At 40.7% G+C, this 27,714-nt stretch overlaps 2 protein-coding genes across 8 annotated transcripts; one reads left to right on the top strand and one right to left on the bottom strand.

Moving 5' to 3' along the window:
- Window positions 1-14: 14 nt before the first annotated feature.
- Window positions 15-27,714, bottom strand: vps18 (VPS18 core subunit of CORVET and HOPS complexes). Its single transcript, XM_061929810.1, has 9 exons — window positions 27,294-27,714; window positions 27,079-27,220; window positions 26,773-26,864; window positions 5,157-5,407; window positions 4,731-5,084; window positions 3,166-4,431; window positions 2,875-3,084; window positions 844-1,080; window positions 15-770 (listed from the first exon to the last, which is right to left on the bottom strand). The coding sequence occupies exons 1-9, from the start codon at window positions 27,394-27,396 to the stop codon at window positions 480-482; spliced, it is 2,946 nt and encodes a 981-aa protein (XP_061785794.1). The 5' UTR covers window positions 27,397-27,714; the 3' UTR covers window positions 15-479.
- On the top strand, window positions 629-19,646 carry LOC133576519 (uncharacterized). 7 transcript variants are annotated; one of them, XR_009811646.1, is made up of 11 exons: window positions 13,627-14,246; window positions 14,334-14,474; window positions 14,559-14,879; window positions 14,977-15,179; window positions 15,278-15,437; window positions 15,561-15,667; window positions 15,764-15,850; window positions 16,373-16,438; window positions 16,528-16,593; window positions 16,748-16,822; window positions 19,533-19,646. XR_009811646.1 is itself a non-coding variant. In XM_061929814.2 (8 exons), the coding sequence occupies exons 1-8, from the start codon at window positions 784-786 to the stop codon at window positions 15,779-15,781; spliced, it is 1,074 nt and encodes a 357-aa protein (XP_061785798.1). In that variant the 5' UTR covers window positions 629-783; the 3' UTR covers window positions 15,782-16,063. The 7 variants fall into 7 exon arrangements, 4 of the variants coding, with proteins under 4 accessions (XP_061785798.1, XP_061785797.1, XP_072768338.1 ...); XR_009811645.1 differs by lacking the exon at window positions 16,528-16,593 and having other exon boundaries at window positions 16,683-16,822; XR_009811647.1 differs by lacking the exons at window positions 16,373-16,438; window positions 19,533-19,646 and having other exon boundaries at window positions 16,748-17,030.

Genomic DNA, 27,714 nt, shown 5'->3' with positions numbered 1-27,714 from the left:
TAACAATTGTTACAGTTACTGTAGTTTATTCATCTTGCATGGTTTGTTAGACACACAGAGCAGGGGATGTTTGACCAAGGATATTTTTAAGTGCAGTTTTTGAGCATTAGTAAAGGATGACAAAGTTTATGTTGCATCGTAACGCTTACTGTAATGACTCACACATTGATGTGTTTTCAAACTTTTGAGATGGTCTGTAACTTTTTGAGCATTACATTTCATACTCTTGTATTGTTGCACACAATAAGAGCTCATGGGTTTTTCAGATGTTGCAATGAAGAAGTGCAAATACACTGAAACAAAAGAGGCTTCAATACTGGAAACAAACATGATTTCAGCTGCAAAAAGCTAAGGCGGTGGTCAGTAGTGGTCATGGTCAGGCACTCAACAGTCAACAAGCAGGTTCATGTCAACATCCACGTCATTCAACTTGTCTCTTTTGGTATGTTGGATGTTAAAAAAGCAGAAGTCCAATTCATTCACAGCCAGCTGGATTTCTCCTCCTCGAATTTCTGCGGGTCAATGAACGGCTTGTCGATGGACTTGATCATCAGCTCGCCGCAGTACGCACACTCTGACGCAATGATGTCGTCCATGTCGGACTTCATCTGTTCGCGGCTCGTGCTGCCCTTTCCCAGGCTGCAGGCGTCGCCGTCCTCCTTGAGCGCTGGGCGGTTTCGGGACTTAGACGACTGCGTGGAGGCGGAGAGCTGTATCTGCAGCTCCTCCAGGCGACTCTGCTTGTAGGCGGACAGGTGCGGGGTCACTTCCTGTGAAGAAGAGATGGTAACATGTAACAAATGTATCATCTGCATGAATAGGCAAAAGATTGTGCAGCCTTACCTGCATGAGGCAGTCATAATGGAACATGTGACCACACAGGAACAAATAGAAGGGCCTGTTGAGCAGTGGAAAGTCGCACGTGGAACACTTATCTTGGGAATCCACCACGCCGTACTTGTTCCTCATTTCCTGGATGTCTTCTCTGATGCGTTTAGCGCTCTCGGTTGCCTCCTCCATTTCCTGCTTCAGCTCTTCAATGTGCTTGTTGTACTCCTCCAGGGAGCTGCAGATAGCCTCCTGCAAGCCCAAAACAGACAATAATAATAAGCATAAGCATAGTTTGCGTTTACACTTCTGCTCAAGGGGACAATACTATTGAAAGTAAATCTAAAATGTACTTCGGCCTTTGTCAGGATCCTGTTTCAAAAGGTCTGAATAAAACCAAATCCTACGAAAACCTGAGCTTTTTTCCACATTAGAAATCACGTAAATCCAATTAATCCATGTTTTATAGATAATTATAATTTTACTATGACTGTTAAAGTTAACAAACTAATTAATGCAATAAATCACAAAATATTATTGCATTAATTATTTACTGTATAAACGCATATTAATAGTGCAATTTATTTTAAGCACAACCGCACATGGCTACTTGAAAGCAGTTTGTTATATGGTCGGTGATCCGGTCAATGTATATGTCAGTGCAAAGATGAATGAGGATACTCCGACTGGTGTGCTAGTTGCAAAATACACCCAGAGTGTAGTTTGAATAAAACTGTTATTGCAAAGCATCGCAATTAATCAAAATGCAAAAGTGTGATTAATCGGACTTAAAATATGTATAATTTGACAGCACAAATTTTTGCATGCATAGAACAATGTGAAATACATATACATGAGTGAAATGTGTACATGAACATTCACTGTCATTTTTAAAGTGATGGTAAATTTTTGTTTAAAAAACAAATCATAAAAAAAAAAGTTGGATATACGAAAACTGAGTTACCACTGTTATTTAGAGCAGTCAGTGTACAGCCTGAGTTACAACAACTCACGGTCTAAATCAATTCCGATTTTTGGGGTGACAATTCGATTTAAAATCATTTCTCGATTCGAACAGATTCTTGCAGTATAATATTTGGTACATAAAAATAAAATATAACCTTTTCAAAACAGGTTACAGTTTTGAAAAGCTCCTCTTGGCCGCTGATGTTTTGCATGCAGCGAGTAAGCGCGGAAATGGCCAAACAATACATTTAAAAAAATTATTTCTTGTAAAGTTTTAATTTATTTGGAATCGTGTTAAATAAGAATCGTGATTCGGATGTGAATCGATTTATTACGTCACCCGTATTTACTATCTACTGAAAATGAGTCAACAGGCACACACATTAATTATTGTGTAACTATCTGGCAACAAGTGGGTGTCTATGTTTACACTGCAGGCCAAAGTGGCCCTGATCAGATTTTTTTTTTTAAACAGATTTTTTCCAGCTGACTGTTAACACTACAAGTAAAATGTGATCTTTATCAAACTCCAATATAGACACACACAAGCCCCAATGTAGCCTCGCTGTCACATACATGCGCAGTTCGATTAAGTGAAAAGAACAGGAAGTTGTCCGGATTCCATAAATGAACAAGAGAGTCACTACTATTACTACAAAATAAAAGATGTTACCATAAATATGGCCGCCACACCTTAAAAATTAGTGTTTTTAGGCGAAAATAAGTTCAAGTAATATAATGTATATATATGTATATATATATATTTGGGAGGATTCCAATCTTTTTATGGCTGTTAATAGAGGAGGCACGGACATTGGCGTCGATCTACGTTAGCTTTTTTTTTTAAACTCACTTACGCAAACAACTTATGTTTGTAACATGTAAGCAAATATGCCACAGTGTCAATACCGGTCCTTCAACAATTGCCATTTCTTCGGAATCAAAATATGTCTTCAATTATGACATATGGCCTATTATTTGCGTACTATTGACTTGTGATGCCCTGCCAATTCGCCCGCCGAAAAAAGAGGAGAATTTGAGGTGAGACAATGTATCCTTGCTTGCATCCGTGTTCCACACCTTGAAGTGGTCAATGGTGACAAAGTCGGGAAAGAAGGGCAGGATGTCTTCGATCTTGAGAAGGTTGCAGCTGGACAAACAGTTCATGGCTTTCTTCACGTCCTTCTCCTCCTGCACCACATGGCGGGCTATCTTCAGCCAGAGCTTCTTTCTCAGCTCCTCGTCATCCTCGGGTAGGTCTGCACATGTCTTGGCCAAGTCCACGTCCACCTGTGGACGACACCCGATGTCATGTTGTGAAAATAGCAAAATATTACGTGTCGAAAAGTCACTAAGCTAATGTTTACTGACTTGCAAGGCAAGGTCCACCGCTTCCTCGTACAGTTCCATGATTCTGTAGACCAAAACACACGCGCGCAGATAGCCATGCTCAGCACAAAGCCTGAGAGCGTACTTCAGGTCGTAGTGGATCTCCGAAGCGTGTGTCCCCGCCTGCTCCAGGTACCGCAGCAGCGAGTCAGGCTTGTACTTGGCGTAGAGGGAGAGCAGGTAGTTATGGATGGCCTCCTCGGTCACCTTCAGCTCGTGCACGCAGAACTCCATGTAGCGGAGAGTTTCGTTGGTCTGCTGACTGCTGCTGCCCATCTGGCTGTAGTTCATCAGCGCCGGGATGAGCTTCTTGGGGTCTAGACGCTTGCCCATCTGAATCCAAGCATCCACCACTCTTTCTGGAATGTGCTGCATGAGCACCGGTGAGAACTTGTAGAAGAGCTTCTGGTCGCAGTGCTTGGAGAGAAGGTCCAGGGCTGCGTGATAGTCGTCGTGCTGGCAGTAGTGCGATACCACTCTCTCGTAGTCCTGCATGACCACGGAGAAGTAGACCATGTCATCTACGTTGCCGTGGCTGGCAAGAAGGTCGTATATGATGCTGCGGTTGTTGAACAGGCAGTCCCTGTGCTTGGAGGTGTTCAGGAAGTGCCGGAACTCCTCACGTGTTTCCCGGAAGAGTACGCTGCTGCCGTCGTCCTCCAGCTGGCCCAGTCGGTTCAGGTAGAGCTCGGCGAGCCAGGTGACCAGCAGCGTGATCTGCGTCCTTTCGCTCTCCTTCAAATTGTTGAGTTTTTTCAGCAGGAACTCCTTCAAGGCATCCTCTTGCTTAGCCTCGATGAACTTGAGCGCAATCTCCTCAAAGTAGTTCTGCGTCAGGGCGTAACACTTGGCGCTCTCGAGATAGCGCTTGTTCTGGAAGCAGTGCTCGGCCTCCTTAGCCAACACCATGTCCATGCACTCAGGTCGCTCACGGCAGTACTCTTTGGCCAGGTCAAATTTATTCATGCTCATGTACATCTGCCACACGTCCCTGGACTCGCGCTGGATGTGGTACCGGAAGACGGCGCGCTCGGTGTAGAGCCACACCAGACCGCCCACCGGATCCTTGATCATCCTCTTGAGGGTGCCAAACTTGTCCGGGAAAACGTCCTCGTGGACCACCTCCCCGTTCAACGTGCAGACGGCCTTAACTCGGTCGTGTAGCAGGAGCAAGAAGTGGAACTGGGTCAGGACGATGGAGATGGGCTTGTTGACACTCAGGTCGATGTCTGCGGTGTACTCCCACACCTGGACGGTTGCCAAGGAGACAGCATGAGAGGAAATATTAGGTATAAGGAGTAAATACAGGAATGAGCACAATCAGTTTCAGGACACTGGTCTTTTTATTTTCAAACAGAAAATAATGCAAATAGAAATAATCTTTTCCACACTATGACCACCACAAATAACTTTCAGGGCGCCTTTTTAAGTACAAAACAAATGAAACTAGTCTCTCCAAGGTTTTGAGTGACTTTTGAAGCTAAGTTGCATTTTAAAATTTAGAATTGCATAACATCAAACATTTCACCAAAGATTAATGGTGTTACCTGTACGTCGCTCAATAAGGAGTCCGGCCTGACATAGTCCAGCTGCCCGTAGAGAACTCCGTTACCCATCATCCAGGCAAAGGCTTTGGGGGAGGTGCGAAGCTTGGAGGTGTAGAAGGTGATCTCGCTGTAGCCCATGTTGATCGGGAATTCTTGGAAACTAGGCAACATGTCCTGGTTCTGCGTGAAGATGGAGCTGAAGCCATGCTGCTCCGAGCCCTCGGCCACCTTGCCTACAAACTGGAACAAGCGCTTGCGGGTGGTGGCGATGATAAAGTACTTGTTTTCCAAACCACGCTCCACTTCCAAGCAGCAGACCGGCCCTGGCCTTCCGTCTTCCTCCAAGGAGTGGACCTGCCTCCCGGAAGGAAAAGTGTTATTTGTGCACTATTGTGTTGAAAAGATGCACCACAACCACGCTCTGACCTGTCTGAGGTACTGGTCAGGGTTGGTGTTGAAGAGACTCCCCTCGGCCGCAGAGATCTCAGCCTCAAAGATGATGCCTTGGCGGGTGCCAACCAGGATGGGCCCCGTATTGGTCTCGTTGCCCAGCAGCTTGTTCCAGCCCACGCTCTCCACCAGGTGGCCCCGCCAGCGAGACAAACTGCGCACTTTTTGTGTGTTTCTGTTCAGGTACAGACACTCACTGGTGCTCATGCTGATCAGCAAGTGGGAGCCTGAAGAGAAACAACAGATTCCCATGTGGTAAAAATACTCTACTCCAATACAAATCTTTGTTCTTTTCTTTTTTTTAGGGCCCGCATGGCCCATTGTATAAGGACTCCCAAAGGGTTATTTTTACATGTATTTGTTGTCTTTCCTAACTAAGAAAGACAATGCCTGAAATGAAGACATGGAACTTGAGCAGTTTATTTTTGATTACACATTAAAAAAAGGTATTTCTTAGGATGTTTTGGGTGACCACATCTGCGTTTAGGTAGAGATGGGTACCAAATTCAGTACTTTATAGATATACTGAATTCCGTCGGTACTACATAGTATAAATTCTCGTAAAACCCTCCCTTTACACTGATCACACACTGAGCGCATGTAAAATGTAATTTAATGAATGAGAAGAGCGCTTCATATTAAATTTTACCCCAAACGTATTCCCTGCCCCTTCAATATAAAACCATTGTCCCCGTTGCCGCACAGCGTTAGTCCTTCCTGGGCTGGTAAGGGATCAAATCCCAGGCGGTGGTCTATCACAAAGATATGCACACATTATTTTTTAATTACATTACATTAGTAATTTTGACTTAAAAACAAAAAAGTATTTTTCATTAATTCATTTTAGTACAAAACATCCCTCAAATTAAATTCAAGTTTGTCACTTTTTGATACGCGCTAGCTCAATGCTAATTTACATTTGATACGACATATACTGTACATTCTACTAATTAGCATTAGCAGTCTTACATAGGGATTTCAACACCTCTAAATTTGTTAATGAAAACTACAACTAAGATGCACGTTACATTTAAACAGCTGGTGTGTAACAAGTACAATACTTAGAGAAGAGTGTTTCCAGAAAGTATTCCAAGCGCTTCACTTTTTCCACATTTTGTTATTTTACAGCCTTATTCGAAAATGGAATTAATTAATTTTTGTCTTACTATGTCATTTTTAAAAGAAATTTTAGAAAATGTATAAAAAAAACAACTAAGAAATCACATGTATACAACAAGTATTCACAGCCTTTGCCATGAAGCTCAAAAGTGAGTTCAGGTCATCCGGTTTCAACTGATCATCCTTGATTGGTTCCTACAGATTCATCGGAGTCCACCTGTGGTAAATTTAGTTGCTCTGGGGATGTTTTTCAGTGACAGGACATGGGAGACTAGTCAGGATAGAGAAATGCATCAATAATCCTGGATGAAAACCTGCTACAGAGCACTCTTGAACTCAGACTAGTGAATAGGTTGGGGGTGGGCGATATGGCTGAAAACAGTATCACAATATATGTTTTTTTATATTGATCGATATCGATAATTATTGATATTTCTATAACTTCATTAAGCCTGCCAAAAAATACAGTAATACAATTTACAACTTACCAAGGGTGCTATTTTTCAGTGGAGTAGGTGTCTGGTAGACAGGTGGTAAAATAATTGCAGTAAATTTGAAGGTAGTTGTAGTTTTGAGACACTAGATGGCAGTAGTGTATAAGCTATTGAACACTACACAGAGTAGTTTGGGAAACTGCTCATTAAACCGACACATTGGGAGTATCAGGATGTTCCCGCACCGTCTGCATTAAAACCAACAAAACTAAAGACAAGTTTCTGTTATTGAGTTGATATATCAAGATATTACAGTTTATTTTCTCACTCCAACAATTCAATTGAAATCGATTATTGATGCATCTTTAATTTATGTCTGCAGTTTAATGCAGTTTTACGTTTCTTTTTGTTTCACTAAATAAGCGTTTATCACTTGCAATTTTTAAAAACAGCATTTTTGATAAGAAATTCCCATCACATTCATGGAAATGTGTTTAAAACTGGAACAAAAATGCCCTATAATAAAAGGAGTTGATCGAATCTCTTGGTGAGGTGGCTCGCTGCAGTCAGACAAATTTTATAACGGTCTGCATTACTTTATTTACATTAGATAAATAAATTATTGATTGACGTTTACTAATCAATTTCATAATCGTCCATGTCCGAATTGCGATGCATCTAAAAATCGATAATCCACCTCTACTGTTACCTGATTGGCTGTTAGCGTGACACTTCCTGTATCCTGTTGAGGTGGGTTCCCAGAGCGCGAGTGACTCAATGCAACGAATCTTGCTTCATAATTTTTGGTTTCTTCCGACCCAAAAATATACTGTAAGTTTATATCAGATGTTTTATCAAACACATTTTATATTGATATCGATATTGTTTTATCGGCCCAACCCTATCCTTAGCACACAGTCGAGATATCAAAGGAATGACAACTCTGTAAATGTCCTTGAGTGGCCCCGCCAGAGCCCCAAACGTGAATCTGATTGAACATCTCCGGAGAGAGCTGAAAATGGCTGTGCATTGACACTTCTCATCCAACCTGATAGAGCTTGAGAGATGTTGCAAAGAGGAATTGGTGAAACGGTCCAAAAATAGGTGTGCCAAGCTTGTGGCAAAAGACTTAAGGCTGTAATTGCTGCCAAAGGTGCATCAACAAAGTACTAAGCAAAGGCTGTGACTACTTATGTACATGTAATTTATTATTATCATTTTTTTTAATAAATCTGCAAAAAGCTCTACAACTTTCACATTGTCATTATAGGGTATTGTGTGTGGAATTTTGAGGGCAAATATTAATTTATTACATTTTGGAATACGGCTGTAACATAACAAAATGTGGGAAAAGTGAAGCACTGTGAATACTTTCCGGAAGCACTGTACAAGCACTTTGTAGGACTCAACAAAAGACAAGACTCAACTTAATGGCAAAGACTACTTATTGCCTATGGCAACACACCTAAGACTAAATGAATGGTAAGAAAACCAAAAATAACAACTGGACAACAGTTATTACTGTTAAATGTTACATAAAAAAATATGAACATTTATTATGACGTCAACACACAAATGTACTGAAAATTGGTATTGATATCGATTTACAGGTACCCATCCCTACTTTCAGGTCCCCTATAGGTTGTTGTTAGGGGACAAAGCAGCAGGGGAGTCTGATTAAATATTGAGACTTCTGCAAAAAGTTCCCAACTGCTCATCACACCTACTGTATGGTGCGACGACCCCCTACTTGAAAGTTGATGTAATACACAATATGTTAAAATATAATATTTAAAAACGTAAATACAGATAGGGCTGGGCAATATGGCAAAAAAGATCACAATATTTTTTTTTCATATCATCCAATCTCGATTAATATCACTTTTTTTTAAATTAAAGGCCAATTGTCCTGTGCTGGCTTATAGCGAGTACCGTTGCATCCCTACTGTTTACTACTGCAGTATCTTGTAACAGACATTTCCGCCATGTCAAGCCACGAATTTTAACTTCTTAAGGTCAAGGCAAGTGTTGCCTTAAAGGAGGGCTCATATTTTAGGGCACTAATTAAGATTATTGTTATCAATATTGAAATCATGATTATGATTATGATAATGATTATTCATGCGTTCGTTACGTCTCGTCTCGACTACTGTAACGTATTATTTTCGGGTCTCCCTATGTCTAGCATTAAAAGATTACAATTGGTACAAAATGCGGCTGCTAGACTTTTGACAAGAACAAGAAAGTTTGATCATATTACGCCTATACTGGCTCACCTGCACTGGCTTCCTGTGCACTTAAGATGTGACTTTAAGGTTTTACTACTTACGTATAAAATACTACACGGTCTAGCTCCGTCCTATCTTGTCGATTGTATTGTACCATATGTCCCGGCAAGAAATCTGCGTTCAAAGAACTCCGGCTTATTAGTGATTCCCAGAGCCCAAAAAAAGTCTGCGGGCTATAGAGCGTTTTCTATTCGGGCTCCAGTACTATGGAATGCCCTCCCGGTAACAATTAGAGATGCTACCTCAGTAGAAGCATTTAAGTCCCATCTTAAAACTAATTTGTATACTCTAGCCTTTAAATAGACCCCCCTTTAGACCAGTTGATCTGCCGTTTCTTTTCTTTTCTCCTCTGCTCCCCTCTTCCTTGTGGAGGGCGGGGGGCACAGTTCCGGTGGCCATGGATGAAGTGCTGGCTGTCCAGAGTCGGGACCCGGGGTGGACCGCTCGCCTGTGCATCGGCTGGGAACATCTCTGCGCTGCTGACCCGTCTCCGCTCGGGATGGTGTCCTGCTGGCCCCACTATGGACTGAACTCTTACTATTATGTTGGATCCACTATGGACTAGACTCTCACAATATTATGTCAGACCCACTCGACATTCATTGCATTCGGTCTCCCCTAGAGGGGGGGGGGTTACCCACATATGCGGTCCTCTCCAAGGTTTCTCATAGTCATTCACATCGACGTCCCACTGGGGTGAGTTTTTCCTTGCCCTTATGTGGGCTTTGTACCGAGGATGTCGTTGTGGCTTGTGCAGCCCTTTGAGACACTTGTGATTTAGGGCTATATAAATAAACATTGATTGATTGATTGATTGATGATTACTGATTGTTAAGTAAAGCAGTGTTGGGGTGTGAACATAATACCATCATATCATTTGTAATGTCTAATAAAAAGACTACAGATAAACGTTATCCATATATTTATAGACAAATATTATTTTTTATTTTTATTTTTTAATAACATCAACTTGTCAGCTTTTTGTCATTACATGATGCCTTTATCTCTATTTTTACATTTTGATAGAGAGAGTTTTAATTTTTTTTTTAAGTTATGTACATCATCTAGATGATGTATCGGGACAGATCCATTATGAGTTTGACCAGAAATATGTCGTATAGGAATTAACCATACACAATAACACATTAACAAAATGATGTCACATGAATGATTTTTGAAGTGACACAAAAACACAATTAATGTAAACAAAACCTGGTGTTTACTTTTTGATATCAAAATAAAACTCAAAGCAGTTTGGCTAATGAAGATGAAGTCTAATAAACAAGGTTTGTTCTTCTCCAACGCCTCCCGAGTGTTTCAGTACAACAGTTAGGCCAACAACAACAAAAAACCCAGAGTGATACCTCATACATCGAATAAACAATCTTCACCGCCTGCATTCAATTCGATGAGATGACAAAATATTATAGCTAGTATTGATGTTATTTGAACACTGATACAGTTTGTAGTTCAATAAAGGAGGAGTGAACGTCCCAGTAAACAAAGTAAAGACTTTATAATTCAAGTTGTGACAACGTTCACGACACATCGCCTGCTGCAAAACATCAAATAGTTTTCGCCTTCGCCCAGGTAACAACTAACGTTAGCGTAACGTTACTGTATGGTTCTCGTTTGGTTATGCAAGATGAGACATTCTAAGAACATTCTCAGAACATATCAAAACCTATCTGACACACAAAATATTTGCCTGCAATGGAAACAGCGACCGTTAGGCTTTTCGAAATGTTTTTTTTCGCAAATTTACTTTATATACATTATGTAGTAACGTTTCCCTAACGTTCCGCGAACGTGTTGTGTTTTTCGAACAAATCTGACGTCAGCTGAGCTGAGTCAAGGCTGCACGCATGCGCGTAGAAGCTTCCGTGGGACAAAGACGAAGCTCGACAACGCTGCAAATTCCAGAACCCCGATAATCAGGCAATACGGTGCGCCATCCATTGATCACATGTAAGTAGATAGAAAGAGTGAAATATGAAGCACGTTTTTGTGTAACAATTTCTACCCTACATGATTAATTTCAGACCATTTTACGGTTTTAGCGTTGTGTCAAATGCGAGCCATGCTCAACTGCCGCGCGGCACCATATAAACTAGCATGCATTTCTCGTGCATATTGGCTGTTATATAGTTTCCAAATACCAACGAATGACTTCTGAAGAAGGGTGGATCTATCTGTAGCCTAGTTAAACAATAATTTGCCCCGTCAGTGTCATATTTTGAGGTCCATATGGCACGAATGTTGCCTGAACGTTCTGTTAAACATTATCACAATTTCAGAAGGGTTAAAACCATTAAAAATCAGTTCCCAGTGGCTTATTTTATTTTTCGAAGTTTTTTTTAAAAATTGTACCCATTACGCAATATCCCTAAAAAAGTGTTATATACAAACGTCCATTTTCCTGTGACGTCACAATACAAACAAACATGGCGGATAGAACAGCAAGATATAGCGACATTAGCTCGGATTCAGACTCGGATTTCAGGGGCTTACGCGATTCAACAGATTACGCATGTATTGAAACTGATGGTTGTAGTGTGGAGGCAGGTAGCGAAAACGAAATTGAAGAAGAAACTGAAGCTATTGAGCATTGCCAACCTTGAGACCTCCGATTTCAGGGGGTGGGGGCGGGCGGGGCGGGGCGTGGTTAAGAGGGGAGGAGTATGTTGACAGCTAGAATTCACCAAGTCAAGTATTTCATACATATATATATATATACACACACACACACAGGTAAAAGCCAGTAAATTAGAATATTTTGAAAAACTTGATTTATTTCAGTAATTGCATTCAAAAGGTGTAACTTGTACATTATATTTATTCATTGCACACAGACTGATGCATTCAAATGTTTATTTCATTTAATTTTGATGATTTGAAGTGGCAACAAATGAAAATCCAAAATTCCGTGTGTCACAAAATTAGAATATTACTTAAGGCTAATACAAAAAAGGGATTTTTAGAAATGTTGGCCAACTGAAAAGTATGAAAATGAAAAATATGAGCATGTGCAATACTCAATACTTGGTTGGAGCTCCTTTTGCCTCAATTACTGCGTTAATGCGGCGTGGCATGGAGTCGATGAGTTTCTGGCACTGCTCAGGTGTTATGAGAGCCCAGGTTGCTCTGATAGTGGCCTTCAACTCTTCTGCGTTTTTGGGTCTGGCATTCTGCATCTTCCTTTTCACAATACCCCACAGATTTTCTATGGGGCTAAGGTCAGGGGAGTTGGCGGGCCAATTTAGAACAGAAATACCATGGTCCGTAAACCAGGCACGGGTAGATTTTGCGCTGTGTGCAGGCGCCAAGTCCTGTTGGAACTTGAAATCTCCATCTCCATAGAGCAGGTCAGCAGCAGGAAGCATGAAGTGCTCTAAAACTTGCTGGTAGATGGCTGCGTTGACCCTGGATCTCAGGAAACAGAGTGGACCGACACCAGCAGATGACATGGCACCCCAAACCATCACCCAACCATGCAAATTTTGCATTTCCTTTGGAAATCGAGGTCCCAGAGTCTGAAGGAAGACAGGAGAGGCACAGGATCCACGTTGCCTGAAGTCTAGTGTAAAGTTTCCACCATCAGTGATGGTTTGGGGTGCCATGTCATCTGCTGGTGTCGGTCCACTCTGTTTCCTGAGATCCAGGGTCAACGCAGCAGTCTACCAGCAAGTTTTAGAGCACTTCATGCTTCCTGCTGCTGACCTGCTCTATGGAGATGGAGATTTCAAGTTCCAACAGGACTTGGCGCCTGCACACAGCGCAAAATCAACCCGTGCCTGGTTTACGGACCATGGTATTTCTGTTCTAAATTGGCCCGCCAACTCCCCTGACCTTAGCCCCATAGAAAATCTGTGGGGTATTGTGAAAAGGAAGATGCAGAATGCCAGACCCAAAAACGCAGAAGAGTTGAAGGCCTCTGTCAGAGCAACCTGGGCTCTCATAACACCTGAACAGTGCCAGAAACTCATCGACTCCATGCCACGCCGCATTAACGCAGTAATTGAGGCAAAAGGAGCTCCAACCAAGTATTGAGTATTGTACATGCTCATATTTTTCATTTTCATACTTTTCAGTTGGCCAACATTTCTAAAAATCCCTTTTTTGTATTAGCCTTAAGTAATATTCTAATTTTGTGACACACGGAATTTTGGATTTTCATTTGTTGCCACTTCAAATCATCAAAATTAAATGAAATAAACATTTGAATGCATCAGTCTGTGTGCAATGAATAAATATAATGTACAAGTTACACCTTTTGAATGCAATTACTGAAATAAATCAAGTTTTTCAAAATATTCTAATTTACTGGCTTTTACCTGTATATCTACATCCTGAAAATATGCAAACAAAACTGTTTAGATAATTGACACTTCAAACTTGCATAAATAAATATTAAGGAATATAACATAACTTGGCTTCTGAGAGTTTCAAAATTTAATGAATAAAATGCTAAAGTTGTTGATAAACAAGCTATTATTTTAATAATTAAATATGGTCATTTTAAATGAATAATTATGATAATTTAAAATCAATTATTTCAAATATGTTTATTTTAATGTATAATTCTATGGCTGGATGTAATAAGGAGTCACAAAAAAATACAAATAAAAATACAATTAATTTTGATGTTTTTAGCAAAATATAGTAAAAATGTGGGCGATAATAGGGCAACCCATTTTCCTTGTTTGTTTGTTTTTATAGAATAAACAACACAATGAAGAAGTTTCAACAGAGGGCTTATAAGCGTAGATGGGCTGCCACAACTAGGCATTTGAAGAAGCAATGCCGACAGTCAACTTTAGAATTAGAGAGTGATGATAGCGAGCAAGAGAATGACACGACAATCTTTACAACTCCAGAAACAGTGACAACCCTTCAGTACATGGATGCTGCGGAGACTGCTTCCTGCACTGCCGCGGGTGCTGACAATGCCACCTACAGTGGCCCTGATAGTGATGAGCCTGATGAAAATGATTCTGATTGGAGACTAATCGACCATCATGTCACCTTGTCATCTGATTCAGAAAATGAGAGTGATAGTGACTGCTTTGAAGATATTTTGAGGTCTGGATTATTTTATCTTCAGAATAGCTTCTGCTATTGGCCAAAGCCAAATCCTACCCACTCCAGAATCCGGAGAGCTGAGATTCCTGACAAAGAAGTCTGGGATAGGCTGCCAATTCGGGTTTTCAGGAAAACATTGACTGGTAAGGGAATATTGTCAAAGTCATATCATGTATATCTTAAACAACATAATTCATCTTGAGTCATCAGCATACTTTGACATTTTGCAGAAGACTTTGACAAGGCCCTTCAATATGAAAAACAAGCTGAAATGTTTTCGAGCCCAGAGGAAGAAGAAATGTCAACCAAATGGAGCCACATCACCCCTGAACGTTATAGAAACGATGAGGAAGATGTGTTTGATGCTGACGGTTAGTCACTTTTCAAAACTGTTTACTTACAATACTCAAACACTACTTAGTGGTGCATAAATGTTATTGTCTTCGTTGGTTTAGGCGAAGAGGAAATTCGGCCAAAAAAGAAGTGCAGAAAAGAGAAATTACAGATCCTCATCCAGGCACCCCCACTGCCAGTGCTCCCACCATTGAACTTTCCAAACTCCAGCGAGTACCAGACCACTTCAGCCAGTACCAGCCAATACTACACCACTCCAAGGCATCCAGGCCGACCTCACAGCCCAGCGAGAAGCAGCACTTACAGGCTCAGTCCAGACAGGAATCATGCATCCAGCCCAAGCCAGTACCAAACCACTCCAACCAGTACGAGTCAGTACCAGACCACTCCAAGAAGCAGCAGGAATGCCCTTGAAAGTGAACGTTAGTTGGCTATTTAACTGTTGATAGGTGGTGTTAAACAGGCTGTTACAACGGGCAGTAATACGAATTACCTCTTTGACTTTTGTTGTCTTTGCAGTTTTCCAGTTAAACATGAAAGTTCAAAAACTAGTTGAGAACCAGGGAGAAATTATGCGCATGCTGAGAGGGCTGGCAGCACAGTCTGTGGGGCCAGAAGCTGTGGATGTTCAAGATCTCATTGAGAAGCCTTTCGAGACTCTTGAGCAGCTTAAGACCTTCAGTGAACAGCTCGACACTGATCTTCTGCTCAGAAAGCAGCTGGTAATTAGTTTTAATTCCCCATTGCAAAATTATTTTGTTTAGTTATCAAAAAACATGTTCTAATCAAGTACAATATTGTTGTTTATTTATTTGTATAGGTGAAAGCTCTTACTGCTCTTGGTGGGCAGAATTTGGCAGACACGGTGAGGACAATGCTGAGGAAAATTGCCACAAACAAAGTCCTGGAGCAGCTTGGTCTCCGTGGAAAGACAGGCAAAGTGGCATTTGAGGACTTGCCCTTTTACAGAATAATAATAAGTAAGTGTTAATAATAGGTTTGCATCTTTGAACATGTTGCATGTATGCTCACAAGGTCGATCTAGCTGTTATTATTACGGTATTTATTCTAAAGGGAATTCTAAATTGTGCTGGTGATTCCAGAGGCATGCAGGGGTATTCACAAACAGACGACCACAGCTGAAGTAGATTGTGAGCTTGGAGAGGTCCTGAAACTGGCCACTTTTCGAAAGGGAGGTTCAAAGTTTGAGGTACGGAGAATTATGATAAGATATCCCAATTTTGAATTCCATTTTAATGAAGTTCCACTGCATGTCTTTTGAATTTGCAATTATAACTACTTGCAGGAGAAGAGGAGGAATTAAGAGGAAGTGACGGCGAAGAAGGGCAAAGGGAGGTGTACAAAGGAAATGGACAGTGAGATGAGTGACCAGGTAAATGATAAAGTAATTATGCCAATGTTTTAAATCAATTCATGAAGATCCCAGTTCTGTGTTGAATTTGCAATTATAAACACTCGATTGTATTGTACATATGTCCCGGCAAGAAATCTGCGTTCATTTGTAATACTGTACCCAGAGCCCAAAAAAAGTCTGCGGGCTATAGAGCGTTTTCTATTCAGGCTCCAGTACTATGGAATGCCCTCCCGGTAACAATTAGAGAAGCTATGGACTGGACTCTTACTATAATGTCAGACCCACTCGACATCCATTGCATTCGGTCTCCCCTAGGGGGGGGGGGGGGGGGGGGGGGGGGGGGGTTACCCACATATGCGGTCCTCTCCAAGGTTTCTCATAGTCATTCACATTGACGTCCCACTGGGGTGAGTTTTCCCTTGCCCTTATGTGGGCTATGTACCGAGGATGTCATTGTGGCTTGTGCAGCCCTTTGAGACACTTGTGATTTAGGGCTATATAAATAAACATTGCTTGATTGATTGATTGAAACACTTGCAGGAAGCGACGGCGAAGAAGGGCAAAGGGAGGTGTACAAAGGAATAGGACAGTGATATGAGTGACCAGGTAAATGATAAAGTAATTATGCCAATGTTTTAAATCAATTCATGAAGATCCCAGTTCTGTGTTGAATTTGCAATTATAAACACTTGCAGGAAGCGACGGCGAAGAAGGGCAAAGGGAGGTGTACAAAGGGAATGGACAGTGAGATGAGTGACCAGGTAAATGATAAAGTAATTATGCCAATGTTTTAAATCAATTCATGAAGATCCCAGTTCTGTGTTGAATTTGCAATTATAAACACTTGCAGGAAGCGACGGCGAAGAAGGGCAAAGGGAGGTGTACAAAGGGAATGGACAGTATAAATACTTGCAGGAAGTGAAGAAGAAGAAAACAGGGAAAGGGAAAAGAACCAAGCAAACGCCAGTGAGACCAGTGAGCATTGAGCAGGTAAACAAGGAGTAAATTATGCCATGTTTTAATTGAATTCAACAGAGGTGGGTAGTAACGCGCTACATTTACTCCGTTACATCTACTTGAGTAACTTTTGGGATAAATTGTACTTCTAAGAGTAGTTTTAATGCAACATACTTTTACTTTTACTTGAGTATATTTATAGAGAAGAAACGCTACTTTTACTCCGCTACTTTTATCTACATACAGCTCGCTACTCGCTACTATTTTTTATCGATCTGTTAATGCACGCTTTGTTTGTTTTGGTCTGTCAGACAGACCTTCATAGTGCCTGCGTTTCAACAAATACAGTCACTGGTGACGTTCACTCCGTTCCACCAATCAGATGCAGTCACTGGTGACGTTGGACCAATCAAACAGAGCCAGACGGTCACATGACCTGACTTAAACAAGTTGAAAAAATTATTGGGGTGTTACCATTTAGTGGTCAATTGTACGGAATATATACTGTACTGTGCAATCTACTAATAAAAGTTTCAATCAATCAATCAAAAGTGTGAAGGAAAAAAGACCATTTTATTTCAACCGTACATCCCGTCAAAAGCCTAAAGACTGACTGCACAGTTCCTGTCTTCACAATAAAAGTGCCGCTCCATCGCGCCTGCGCTTTCAAAACAAGAGTCTCCGAAAGCCAGCGCAAACAAGCTAGCAAGCTACGGAGTTTGCCGCCAATGTATTTCTTGTAAAGTGTATAAAAACGAATACGGAAGCTGGACAAATAAGATGCCAAAAATCAACCACTTTCATGTAGTATTAGACAGAAAGGAGGAACTTTTTTCTCCTCCATTTGAAAACGTGGACGCTATCAGCACTACTGTCTGATTACAATCAATGCAAGTCATCAGAATCAGGTAATACACCAACTTATATTCTTGTCTTCATGAAAGAAAGGAATCTATATGTGTTAAACATGCATGTATATTCATTAAAACACCTTTAACATGTAAACAAAAACGGCAAAATAAATAAATATAAATTATATACTGTATATATATATATATATATATATATATATATATATATATATATAAATGTGTGTGTGTGTGTGTGTGTATATATATATATATATATATATATATATATATATATATATATATATATATATATATATATATATATATATATATATATATATATATATATATATATATATATATATATATTAGAGATGCGCGGTTTGCGGACACAACCGCGGAGTCCGCGGATTATCCGCGGATCGGGCGGATGAAATAAAAAAAAATAAGATTTTATCGGCTCGCGGGTCGGGTCGGGCGGATTAATTAGATTTTTTTTTTTTTTTTTTTTTTTTTGCGGGTGGCAGTTAAACCAATTGGGAAATATATATACATAGTTAAATGTTGTTACCCACATACGAAAAACGAGCAGGCACCTGCTGCATATGCCACAACAGAAGAAAAAAAAAGAAAAGAGATGGACACTTTTACGGAGCGGAGAAGGGACGCCTCGCCGGGGTCCGGGACCGAGGCCCCTTCCCCCGAGAGGGCCCCACCGGGAGCCGTAGCTGAGGCGATCCGCGAGAAGGGCCCGACGCACGTCCAGGGTCACTACCGCGCCCACCGCACCGACACCCCGCCTCGTCCGCTTTCGCCGCGGCCGGCGTCACGCGCAGCAGGTAAGCAGTTTACCTGCCCGCCACCCCCGTGGCCGGGGGCTCGTAACATGGGTCACTCCGCGCGCTCCGCCCGCGCAGCTTACCTGCTTGCCACCCCTGTTGCCGGGGGCGCGTAAAAGGGGTCACTCCGCGCTCAGTGCGCTCACGAAAGGGGTGGGGCTCACCCTGGTTGATATAGAGAGCAGGACGGTGGCCATGGAATTTCATTTAAGGTTTGTGATAAACCATCAAACTCATTCGTTAAAAGGACTCTATAGTAATATAAAGCGAAATTTTCTGGACATTATCATGCAAGAAAAGTTTATTTTTGGGATCGCGATCACCGCGTAATGATTTTTAAAGGTTGCATTACATTATTAACTGTCCCATGTGATCAGCCAGTGCGATTGGAAGTCCATGCTCAATTATTGCCTCCGTAAATAAAACTTCGGCATTTATCACATCCAAAGAATCTGTTTGGGCGACGAAAAACGTTGAAAGTTTTCCACTTGTATCGCTAGCAACGGCATTAGACTTGTGTTTTTTTTGTCCCAACGTGGTCTTTTACATCGCTAATTCCTCCGTGTCCGATCGAAAAATCTTGTCTGCACAAGGTGCAATTCGCGTAGTTTTCACCCTTTTTTTTTTTTTTAATTAATATTAGATATATAACAACGGGCGGATGGCGGGCGGATGGCGGGCGGATGCAGTTCAGATCAAACGTTACATCGGGTGGATGGCGGATGGATGACGACTTTCTGACGCGGTTGCGGATGAGATAAATTGCCTATCCGCGCATCTCTAATATATATATATATATGATATGTGTGTGTATGTTACTCATCAGTTACTCAGTACTTGAGTAGTTTTTTCACAACATACTTTTTACTTTTACTCAAGTAAATATTTGGGTGACTACTCCTTACTTTTACTTGAGTAATAAATCTCTAAAGTAACAGTACTCTTACTTGAGTACAATTTCTGGCTACTCTACCCACCTCTGGAATTCAATTCATCTACATTCCAGTGCTGTCTTTGTTGTATTTGTGAATATCTATAATTATTTACTTCCAGGAAGAGAACCAACAAGAAGGGGCAGGAGTACACTGACGCGCACGACCAAGACCACAGCATTCCATTTCTATTGTATTATAATTATCACTAATAAAGAATTATTGTTGAATTTTCTGTTTGAGTGTCAGTCCTGACAAGATAGCACAAAAACAGACGTAAATACCACTGCATTCCATTTCTATTGTATTATAATTATCACTAATAAAGAATTATTGTTGAATTTTCTGTTTGTTATAGTCCTGACAATATAGCACAAAAACAGACGTAAATACCACTGCATTCCATTTCTATTGTATTATAATTATCACTAATAAAGAATTATTGTTGAATTTTGTGTTTGAGTGTTAGTCCTGACAATATAGAGCAAAAACAGACGAAAATAGCATGTTCCTAAACAGTTCCCTAAACGTTCTTGCCAAACGTTCTTGGCTAACGTTCTGCTAACCAAGCAAGAACTCCACAACCTCACGTTCTTTGAACGTTACAAACTAACGTTCCCATAACAATGCCACTACGTTCTCCTAACGTTCACATAACGTTACACATAGCGCGCTGTATACTTTTAGTGTGGGGACAAGTGCTACTGTCTCCAATATTGTCCACACCTGTCACCATCTTAACACAGCAGTGCGCTCTTAAACGCACGACGGGAAGCGAGGGAAAATTATGATAAACCAAGCGCTTGATTCCGTTTACTCCGAGGGGAAATCCCCGCAGCAAAGTCCATCCATCCATTTCCTACCGCTTGTCCCTTTTGGGGCCGCGGGGGGTGCTGGAGCCTATCTCAGCTGCATTCGGGCGGTAGGCGGGGTACACCCACTTCGTGTTGCCGAAAATGCATTAATAAATGATGGTTTTCGGTCATTAAAAAACTAAACGGTATTACTAACCGTCTGGAATTATCGCAAATTATCATTATACCGTTTACTGTTACACCCCTTGTCCATTAACAAGTAAAAAGTCAAGGGCGGTCACCGCATGTTCTTGCCGCAAATGTTGGTAAATTTTTGGGGGCATTACGGCAAATGACGAGGGTAAAATTTGAGCGCTGCCATGTTTGATGGAGGTAATATATGCTAACAGCTGACAACTGTTATTTGGTTCATATCTATATTTACTACAGTTTTGCTTATTTTTCGGTATGTTTTGTGGGGTAAAGAGAACAACTTTCTTTCCTCTCAAGGTTTTTTTGTTTTTTAGCTCGTCATCACAAAGTTCATTCTGCAGTAAAGAACATAATCAGTGGTGTACTCAATACTCTAGACTTGTATTTCAATTTAACGTTTACTAAACAACACTTTTAATTGTTTGTATTCTTTGATTACTTGTATACATCAGTGCTTTTCACCAGTAGTTTGTCCAACGGAAAGCGGTGATCCAGATTGTGGAGAGTTTTTTTTAAACTGAAATACTGTAGCTTATATTTATGAAAGTACAGTGAAGTGACGTTTGAATTTGGGATACGGTAAAATAATGTGTACCAACAAATAAAATAAGTTTATTGATTACTGCAGGAACAAAATGGTTTTTTGTTTGCATAAACTCAATAATGATTTGAACAAAACTCGTCTGCAGAGTTTTTTTTAGTATTCGTTACATCAGAGGAGTTTAATCAGAGCAAACACATAAACAAAAAGTTTGATTCAAAAATATTTTGATATAAAAATGTCTTTTTTTCCCCCGATTAAATTAGTAGGTGTGATTATTCTCCCAGTCGGGACCAATACAGTAGTTCAGTCGTAAAAACATTCTGTGCCTGCCAGCGAGTCCGCATTCAGGGCAGGATTACTGGTGAGCTGCAGCAGTCAGTGGGACTCAAGTCTGTCCCTTAAGTTGCTGCTCCTTCTAAATGTTGTGTTTCAACTTCTGTTAGTGTTAGCTATATTTATTTATTTCATTCTTCTGGTCTGCACTTCCAGCTGTGTAACAGGGAAGACGCACAACGCTGATAGCGTTATTAACATTGTGACGAGCCTGACTTTCGCGACGGTGGACAGGGACGGCCGCGCGCACACAGACAAAAACATATTCACACACGCACACGTACACAAACTATGGTTGTACGGTATACCGTTACTGGTATACTATCATGGTACTAATGAATCAAAAAATTAAAATTAAGAGTTTCCCATTTTCTTTTCTTTCTTAACGGGTGAGACGGCGCATCGTCACGTCATGAAATTGGGTTTTACGAGCAGAGGAGCATGTTCGGCAGCGCACGATCACGGAGTACTTACAATCAGACACAGTATGTAGACAGAAAAGGGTGAATGGTTGCATTTTGGCCTAAAAACTAAAGATGAAGGTGAAGTTATAACACTGAAATGCCTTCAGGAAGAGGTGCTTTAAGACTTGGCTAACGAGCTAGCCGCTAAAGTCCATCCGCAGTCGGCAGTGTTTTAGCTACTTCTAAATCACTAATCCTCGTCTCCATGGCAACGAAAAAAGTAAGTTTCTTACAAATATCATCGCTGCAGGACAACGAATAGCTAAATATGCTTCACTACACACTGTAGGAGAATACGATAGCTAACCGCTAACAGCAAGCTAGCACCCCTGAATGTAAACAAATGCCATGGGTGGATCTCCACCAAACATCCACTGTAATGATACCAAGTACAATAGTGTATCTAGTCGATACTACTATGATTACATCGATATTTTTTATCGTCACAAAATACTTTTTCCTTTTTTTTAAAAAATTCATATTATGTTTAAAAATTTAGAAATACATCCCTGGACACATGAAGTCTTTGAATATGACCAATGTATGATCCTGTAACTACTTGGTTACGGATCGATACCTACATTTGTGGTATCATCCAAAACTAATGTAAAGCATCCAAACAACAAAATAATACGTGATTATTACACTTTAACAGAAGTGTAGATAAAACATGCTGAAACGGAAAATAACCAGATATTAACAGTAAACGAACAAGTGGATTAATAATAATTTTTTACAGCTTGTCCCTCATAATTTTGACAAAATAGAATGAGAAATGGCACAATATGTTACTGCATACGTCAGCAGACAAATTAGGAGCCTTTGTTTGCTTACTTACTACTAAAAGACAAGTTGTCTAGTATGTTCACTATTTTATTTAAAAGGTGTCATATGTAATAATTTCATCCCAAGTCATCATTAAATGGCCCTGATATGTCAAAAGGCATTAATAAATCATGTTCTTTTCGAACAACTTTATAACTGATAACGGTAGTTCAGCCAGGATATGCTCATTTCCAAAATTAGATTTACAGCCCCGAAATATTGTTATGGTTTTCATTTCAATGCCCCGTCATCCACTGTTTGACCAGTTAAAAAGTCAGTAAGTGTGTCACATCCAGGTTGCCAGTTACGCACCGCCCTCTTCGTCAAGCTACTGTCACTGGTAAAGTTACTGAACATGTCAAACCTTAATAAATCTAAAAGGCAGACGTTATTACGATTCTCAACTTAATCATTACAAAGCCGGGAACAAAACGATGATTTGTATCGGGGATGCCTTTGAAAGATGGAGACGATTGAAGGCAGAGAACATTTTTTTATCTGATGCCAAACTTGCTAATTTCCTCCTTGATATGTAAGTCAGGCATTTACGTTTTCGTAGTACTTGTAATAAATGGAAATTGACATTTCGTATGTAAACTATATTGTCCAATACAGTCTACTACCTTGTCTAACAAAGCTAGTATGTTCGTGCAACAAATGCTTAGCATGGTCAATGAGACATCGACATACAGGCTAACGGGGGAAATATATGCCCGTTAGCCTGTATGTCGATATGTCATCCAACTGACAGGGCAACATATCTTTTCGACAAATAAAACCTATGTGGATATGGGTAGTGTCAGTGCCTTATTTCGTTCTCAATATGCTGATACGCTGAGGAAATGCGTTCCAACATTAGCACGGCTAATTGCGGTTTCTGGTACTGTATGTGCATCAGGCACATATGGGGTGGTATTTGCTTGGCACAATATATTGCATTACATGTAATGATTTTCTACTTTGTGTATTGACATGGTAGTAGGCTATATGATTTATGCATAACGTAGTTTTTGTGTAACGTGGGTTTGCTCATAGAATTGCACTCTGCACTGAAAGATGGTGATGTGCGTACATGGAAGAGAATGCAGTGCGTAAGGTTGGATGCAACATGTTACGCTGAACGAAATGTGGCGGTAACTTTGCTGTTGGCCTTGGCTTGCAATCAAAGTAGGCCTATGCGATATATAATATATAGTATATTACCGTATTTTTCGGACTATAAGTCGCAGTTTTTTTCATAGTTTGGCCGGGGGTGCGACTTATACTCAGGAGCGACGTATGTGTGAAATTATTAACACATTACCGTATAATATCAAATAATATTATTAAGCTCATTCACGTAAGAGAGTAGACGTATAAGATTTCATTGGATATAGCGATTAGGAGTGACAGATTGTTTGGTAAACGTATAGCATGTTCAATATGTTATAGTTATTTGAATGACTCTTACCATAATATGTTACGGTAACATACCAGGCACGTTCTCAGTTGGTTATTTATGCGTCATAACGTACACTTATTCAGCCTGTTGTTCACTATTCTTTATTTATTTTAAATTGCCTTTCAAATGTCTATTCTTGGTGTTGGGTTTTATCAAATAAATTTCCCCAAAAAATGCAACTTATACTCCAGTGCGACTTAAATATGTTTTTTTCCTTCATTATGCATTTTCGGCCGGTGCGACTTATACTCCGGAGCGACTTATACTCCGAAAAATACGGTATTATATATAATTATTATAACTGTACATTTAATTATTATAACTGTACATTTTAGCAGGGTAATGCCAACAATTTGTCCCGACTCCCGAAGAAAATATTGCTGCGTAACTTTACAAATACATTTGGCTAATCGAGGATTATACCGAGCATCGTTGCTTCTCTACTCTTTACTACTACAGTATCTCTATAACAAACATTTCCCCCATGTTTGATCGGGGTAATATATGCCAACAGCTGATCACCATGATCGAACTGATATTAATCACAATCATTTAATGGCACAGCCCAACATACAGGAATAAAAATAGTATGAAGAATTTATAAGATGACTTGTTATACCTTTAAGATATACATTTTCCCATCACACTTTATGTAAATAAACTACAAAAGAATACTGGGCCACACTCAAAATAAATACAGTATTGGAACAAAGACACAGAATTACGACAATAAAGTCATAGTTATTCAAACATTTAAAAAAATTAAGCTGTGTGAAAGTGATTTGCTTGATGACACAACAGCAGTGACGAGGATGCTGGTCAAGCTGGATTCGTAACAGGAACCTCAAGTTTCTTGATGACCACTCTACCATCTGAGCCACGTTGCCCCAATGGCAAGCAGAGCAGAACTATCCATCAGGTGGTCTCGACCCGCCTATGTGGTCCAGTGCTGTTGACTAGCGCATCATATTTGCAGACCCAATGAACTTAAATCCGTTTTAATCAGACCAAATATGACAATTGTGAACGCAAGGTTTTTTCCCCCAACTTTAGTGCTTAAACATTTTCCGTATAGCTTCAATAAAACTAAGTTTTAAATTAAAGCCATACATTGTTAACCTGTGGTTTTTGAGATGGAGAAAAAGCTTATCTCTCTTCTGCTTGTTTTTTTTTTTTAAATTCTGTTACAAAACAAAACATTTTTCACAAGGAAACTGACAGAGCCAAGGCCATGTCTACACTAAGTCGTTTAACCCCTTAAACGAATAATTATTTAGCCTAAGCCCCGTTTCAGCCACCTAAACCTGCGTCTAAGGTCCCCCTTCTCGGACAAAGTTTTACACGGCTAAGTGCGCCGTGTTTTTCTTGAATCTCCAGCACTTAGCTTTGTATGGACTCATTGATCGTTTACAAATTGAGTCCGGAGAGGAAGTGATGCCAAAATGACCACGCCCCACACAGGAAGTGACGTCAGAAAGAATACGCCACAGCCAGCTTCATAATAAAGCGGTTTTGTGACTCGGAGCTAACCACTGGAAGTATGAAGGCGAGTCATCCAGACATGCCCGTGTTTCTCCTTCTTCTACATGTACAGACGCTAGTGAAACTCACACACATAAATGATAAATGGGTTGTACTTGTATAGCGCTTTTCTACCTTCAAGGTACTCAAAGCGCTTTGACACTACTTCCACATTTACCCATTCACACACACATTCACACACTGATGGAGGGAGCTGCCATGCAAGGCGCTAACCAGCACCCATCAGGAGCAAGGGTGAAGTGTCTTGCTCAGGACACAACGGACATGACGAGGTTGGTACTAGGTGGGGATTGAACCAGGGACCCTCGGGTCGCGCACGGCCATTCTTCCACTGCGCCACGCCGTCCCTACATGAATACCTTAAGAGAAAGCGATTGCAGTTATTTGGGATACAACACTTTTCAGACGGCAAGAGAACTTTCCAATGTACGGGTCAGCTGTGATTCTACTTAGCGAAAAACTTTGTCCATCTGTCGAAGGAGAGTCAACGAGAATGTGAGCTCCCGTGGATATGATAAAAAAGGTAGGGTGTGCTTTGTATTACCTGGCCGTCGAGGGAAAACTATGGAAAACAGCAAATGCATTTGGACTGGCAAAGCAGACTGTATCAGTTATTGTCCGCCATGTATGTCGCGGACTCAACGTCTAGGTCCAGAGTATATAAAGTCTCCAAAAAGGAATGGACAATGAAGGTGAAGGCAAAAGAGTGAGGAGTGTCCTGACCAGATATCTAGATCCCTAGTTTGATTGATGTAAAATGTTCTTTATCACATTGTTTACGTGTCTAATAAAGATTTGATTAGATAGGGCCCCACAGCACACTGGATTCCAGTTAATTGAAATACCACAACACTGGATATTGTTCAGATACTGTAAGTTAAATTTAAGAACTTGCACACAAAGCAACACTGGAGATGACTATGATGTGTGCATTTTCCGCGCATGCGTACTAGGTCGCGTTGCGCCGGCGGACAGAGAGGGGCGGGGCTCTTAAACGGTTGCATTGTTGTGTGTGGACACGGATAAGGTTAGGTGTGATTTACCCTGGATAACCTTATCCTTAGTGTAAACGGGGCCGATTGGCCCAGCAGAAATAGGTGCGGCTTGTCCTCGTTAAAGCGACAGGCGAATAAACATGCACATAAAAAGTATGCGTATCTCCGCAGGCCTTATATTGAAGACCTCTGCTTGGGTCTTTTTCTTACCTGTGGGATCCAGGAACAGCTTGTGTACTTTGCTGTCATCTTTCCTTCCCAGTTCAATCTGATTGGGTTGATCTGGTTTAGCCAAATCAATCCTGGAAAAGAGGCAGACATTTATGTCTGTTTTTTTGTTTGTTTGTTTTTTATCTCCAACAACAACCTCTTTGAAAAGCTCCAATAAACATTAACCCTGTCGACAAGGACTACTAATCATATGCTTGCCATTGATCTGCCATCTTAAGCCCATCACAAAGTTGCCTACTAGCTGACCATTCCAGTGAGTGGCTTGTTTATGATTGTGTTATTTACCTCAGCAGGGTATCTTTTCCCAGGCTCATGCATAGCTGATTGTTGCAGACTGCCAGGTGATTTATCTTCTCGGGTGGAGTAAAATCGATCCTCTGCTTGTTGAAAATAGGCTTTTCCTCCTCTAGTCTTACATTGACAAAGCCTGATGGACGAGCAGCACAACGTGTTCCTTAGAATCCTCACAAATATTCTTCTATGGAGAAACTGCTGCTTACCTGAGTGTGTTATACCGATGTTAGCAGACGAGAGGCGGCTGTGCTGCTGCGCACTTTGCCTGGTGTTTTGTGAATCCTCGTACTCGTCCAGGATTGAAGCCATACTTAAAATCGAACTGGCGTCCCTTTATCCCAAAAGCAAAAAGGCTAAAACGACATGAACGAGCAGCTAGCTTCCTAGCTAGCCAGCCGCCTAGCTAGCAGCGCATTCACTAAAAGGACTTACCGACCCGCTTAATCTAACCAAAGTGCACATTTAGTATATTTTAAACATGGACAATCTGTATAGAATTAAAGTATTACATTGTAAACATCCAATAAAGGTTAACTTCCGAGTAGCAGTGTGGATTCTGTGGATGATGAGTCAGGTGACAAGGGGGGGTCATGTGATCATAGTTGATGTAATGCTCTTTTCTGACAC

The sequence above is a fragment of the Nerophis lumbriciformis genome, linkage group LG34 (assembly GCF_033978685.3).
Source record: "Nerophis lumbriciformis linkage group LG34, RoL_Nlum_v2.1, whole genome shotgun sequence".
NCBI classification, from domain to species: domain Eukaryota; kingdom Metazoa; phylum Chordata; class Actinopteri; order Syngnathiformes; family Syngnathidae; genus Nerophis; species Nerophis lumbriciformis.
This window is presented reverse-complemented; position numbering and strand designations above follow the sequence as displayed.

Excerpts from the sequence above, each read along its gene's own strand:
- vps18 (XM_061929810.1), bottom strand. The coding sequence starts at position 27,396 with ATGGCTTCAATCCTGGACGAGTACGAGGATTCACAAAACACCAGGCAA. Across the intron at positions 27,221-27,293 it reads CATCGGTATAACACACTCAG|GCTTTGTCAATGTAAGACTA; the intron begins GTAAGCAGCAGT and ends CTCGTCCATCAG. Across the intron at positions 4,432-4,730 it reads CCTTATTGAGCGACGTACAG|GTGTGGGAGTACACCGCAGA; the intron begins GTAACACCATTA and ends GCAACCGTCCAG.
- LOC133576519 (XM_061929811.2), top strand. The coding sequence starts at position 13,754 with ATGAAGAAGTTTCAACAGAGGGCTTATAAGCGTAGATGGGCTGCCACA. Across the intron at positions 14,247-14,333 it reads TTTCAGGAAAACATTGACTG|AAGACTTTGACAAGGCCCTT; the intron begins GTAAGGGAATAT and ends GACATTTTGCAG. Across the intron at positions 15,180-15,277 it reads TTCTGCTCAGAAAGCAGCTG|GTGAAAGCTCTTACTGCTCT; the intron begins GTAATTAGTTTT and ends TTATTTGTATAG.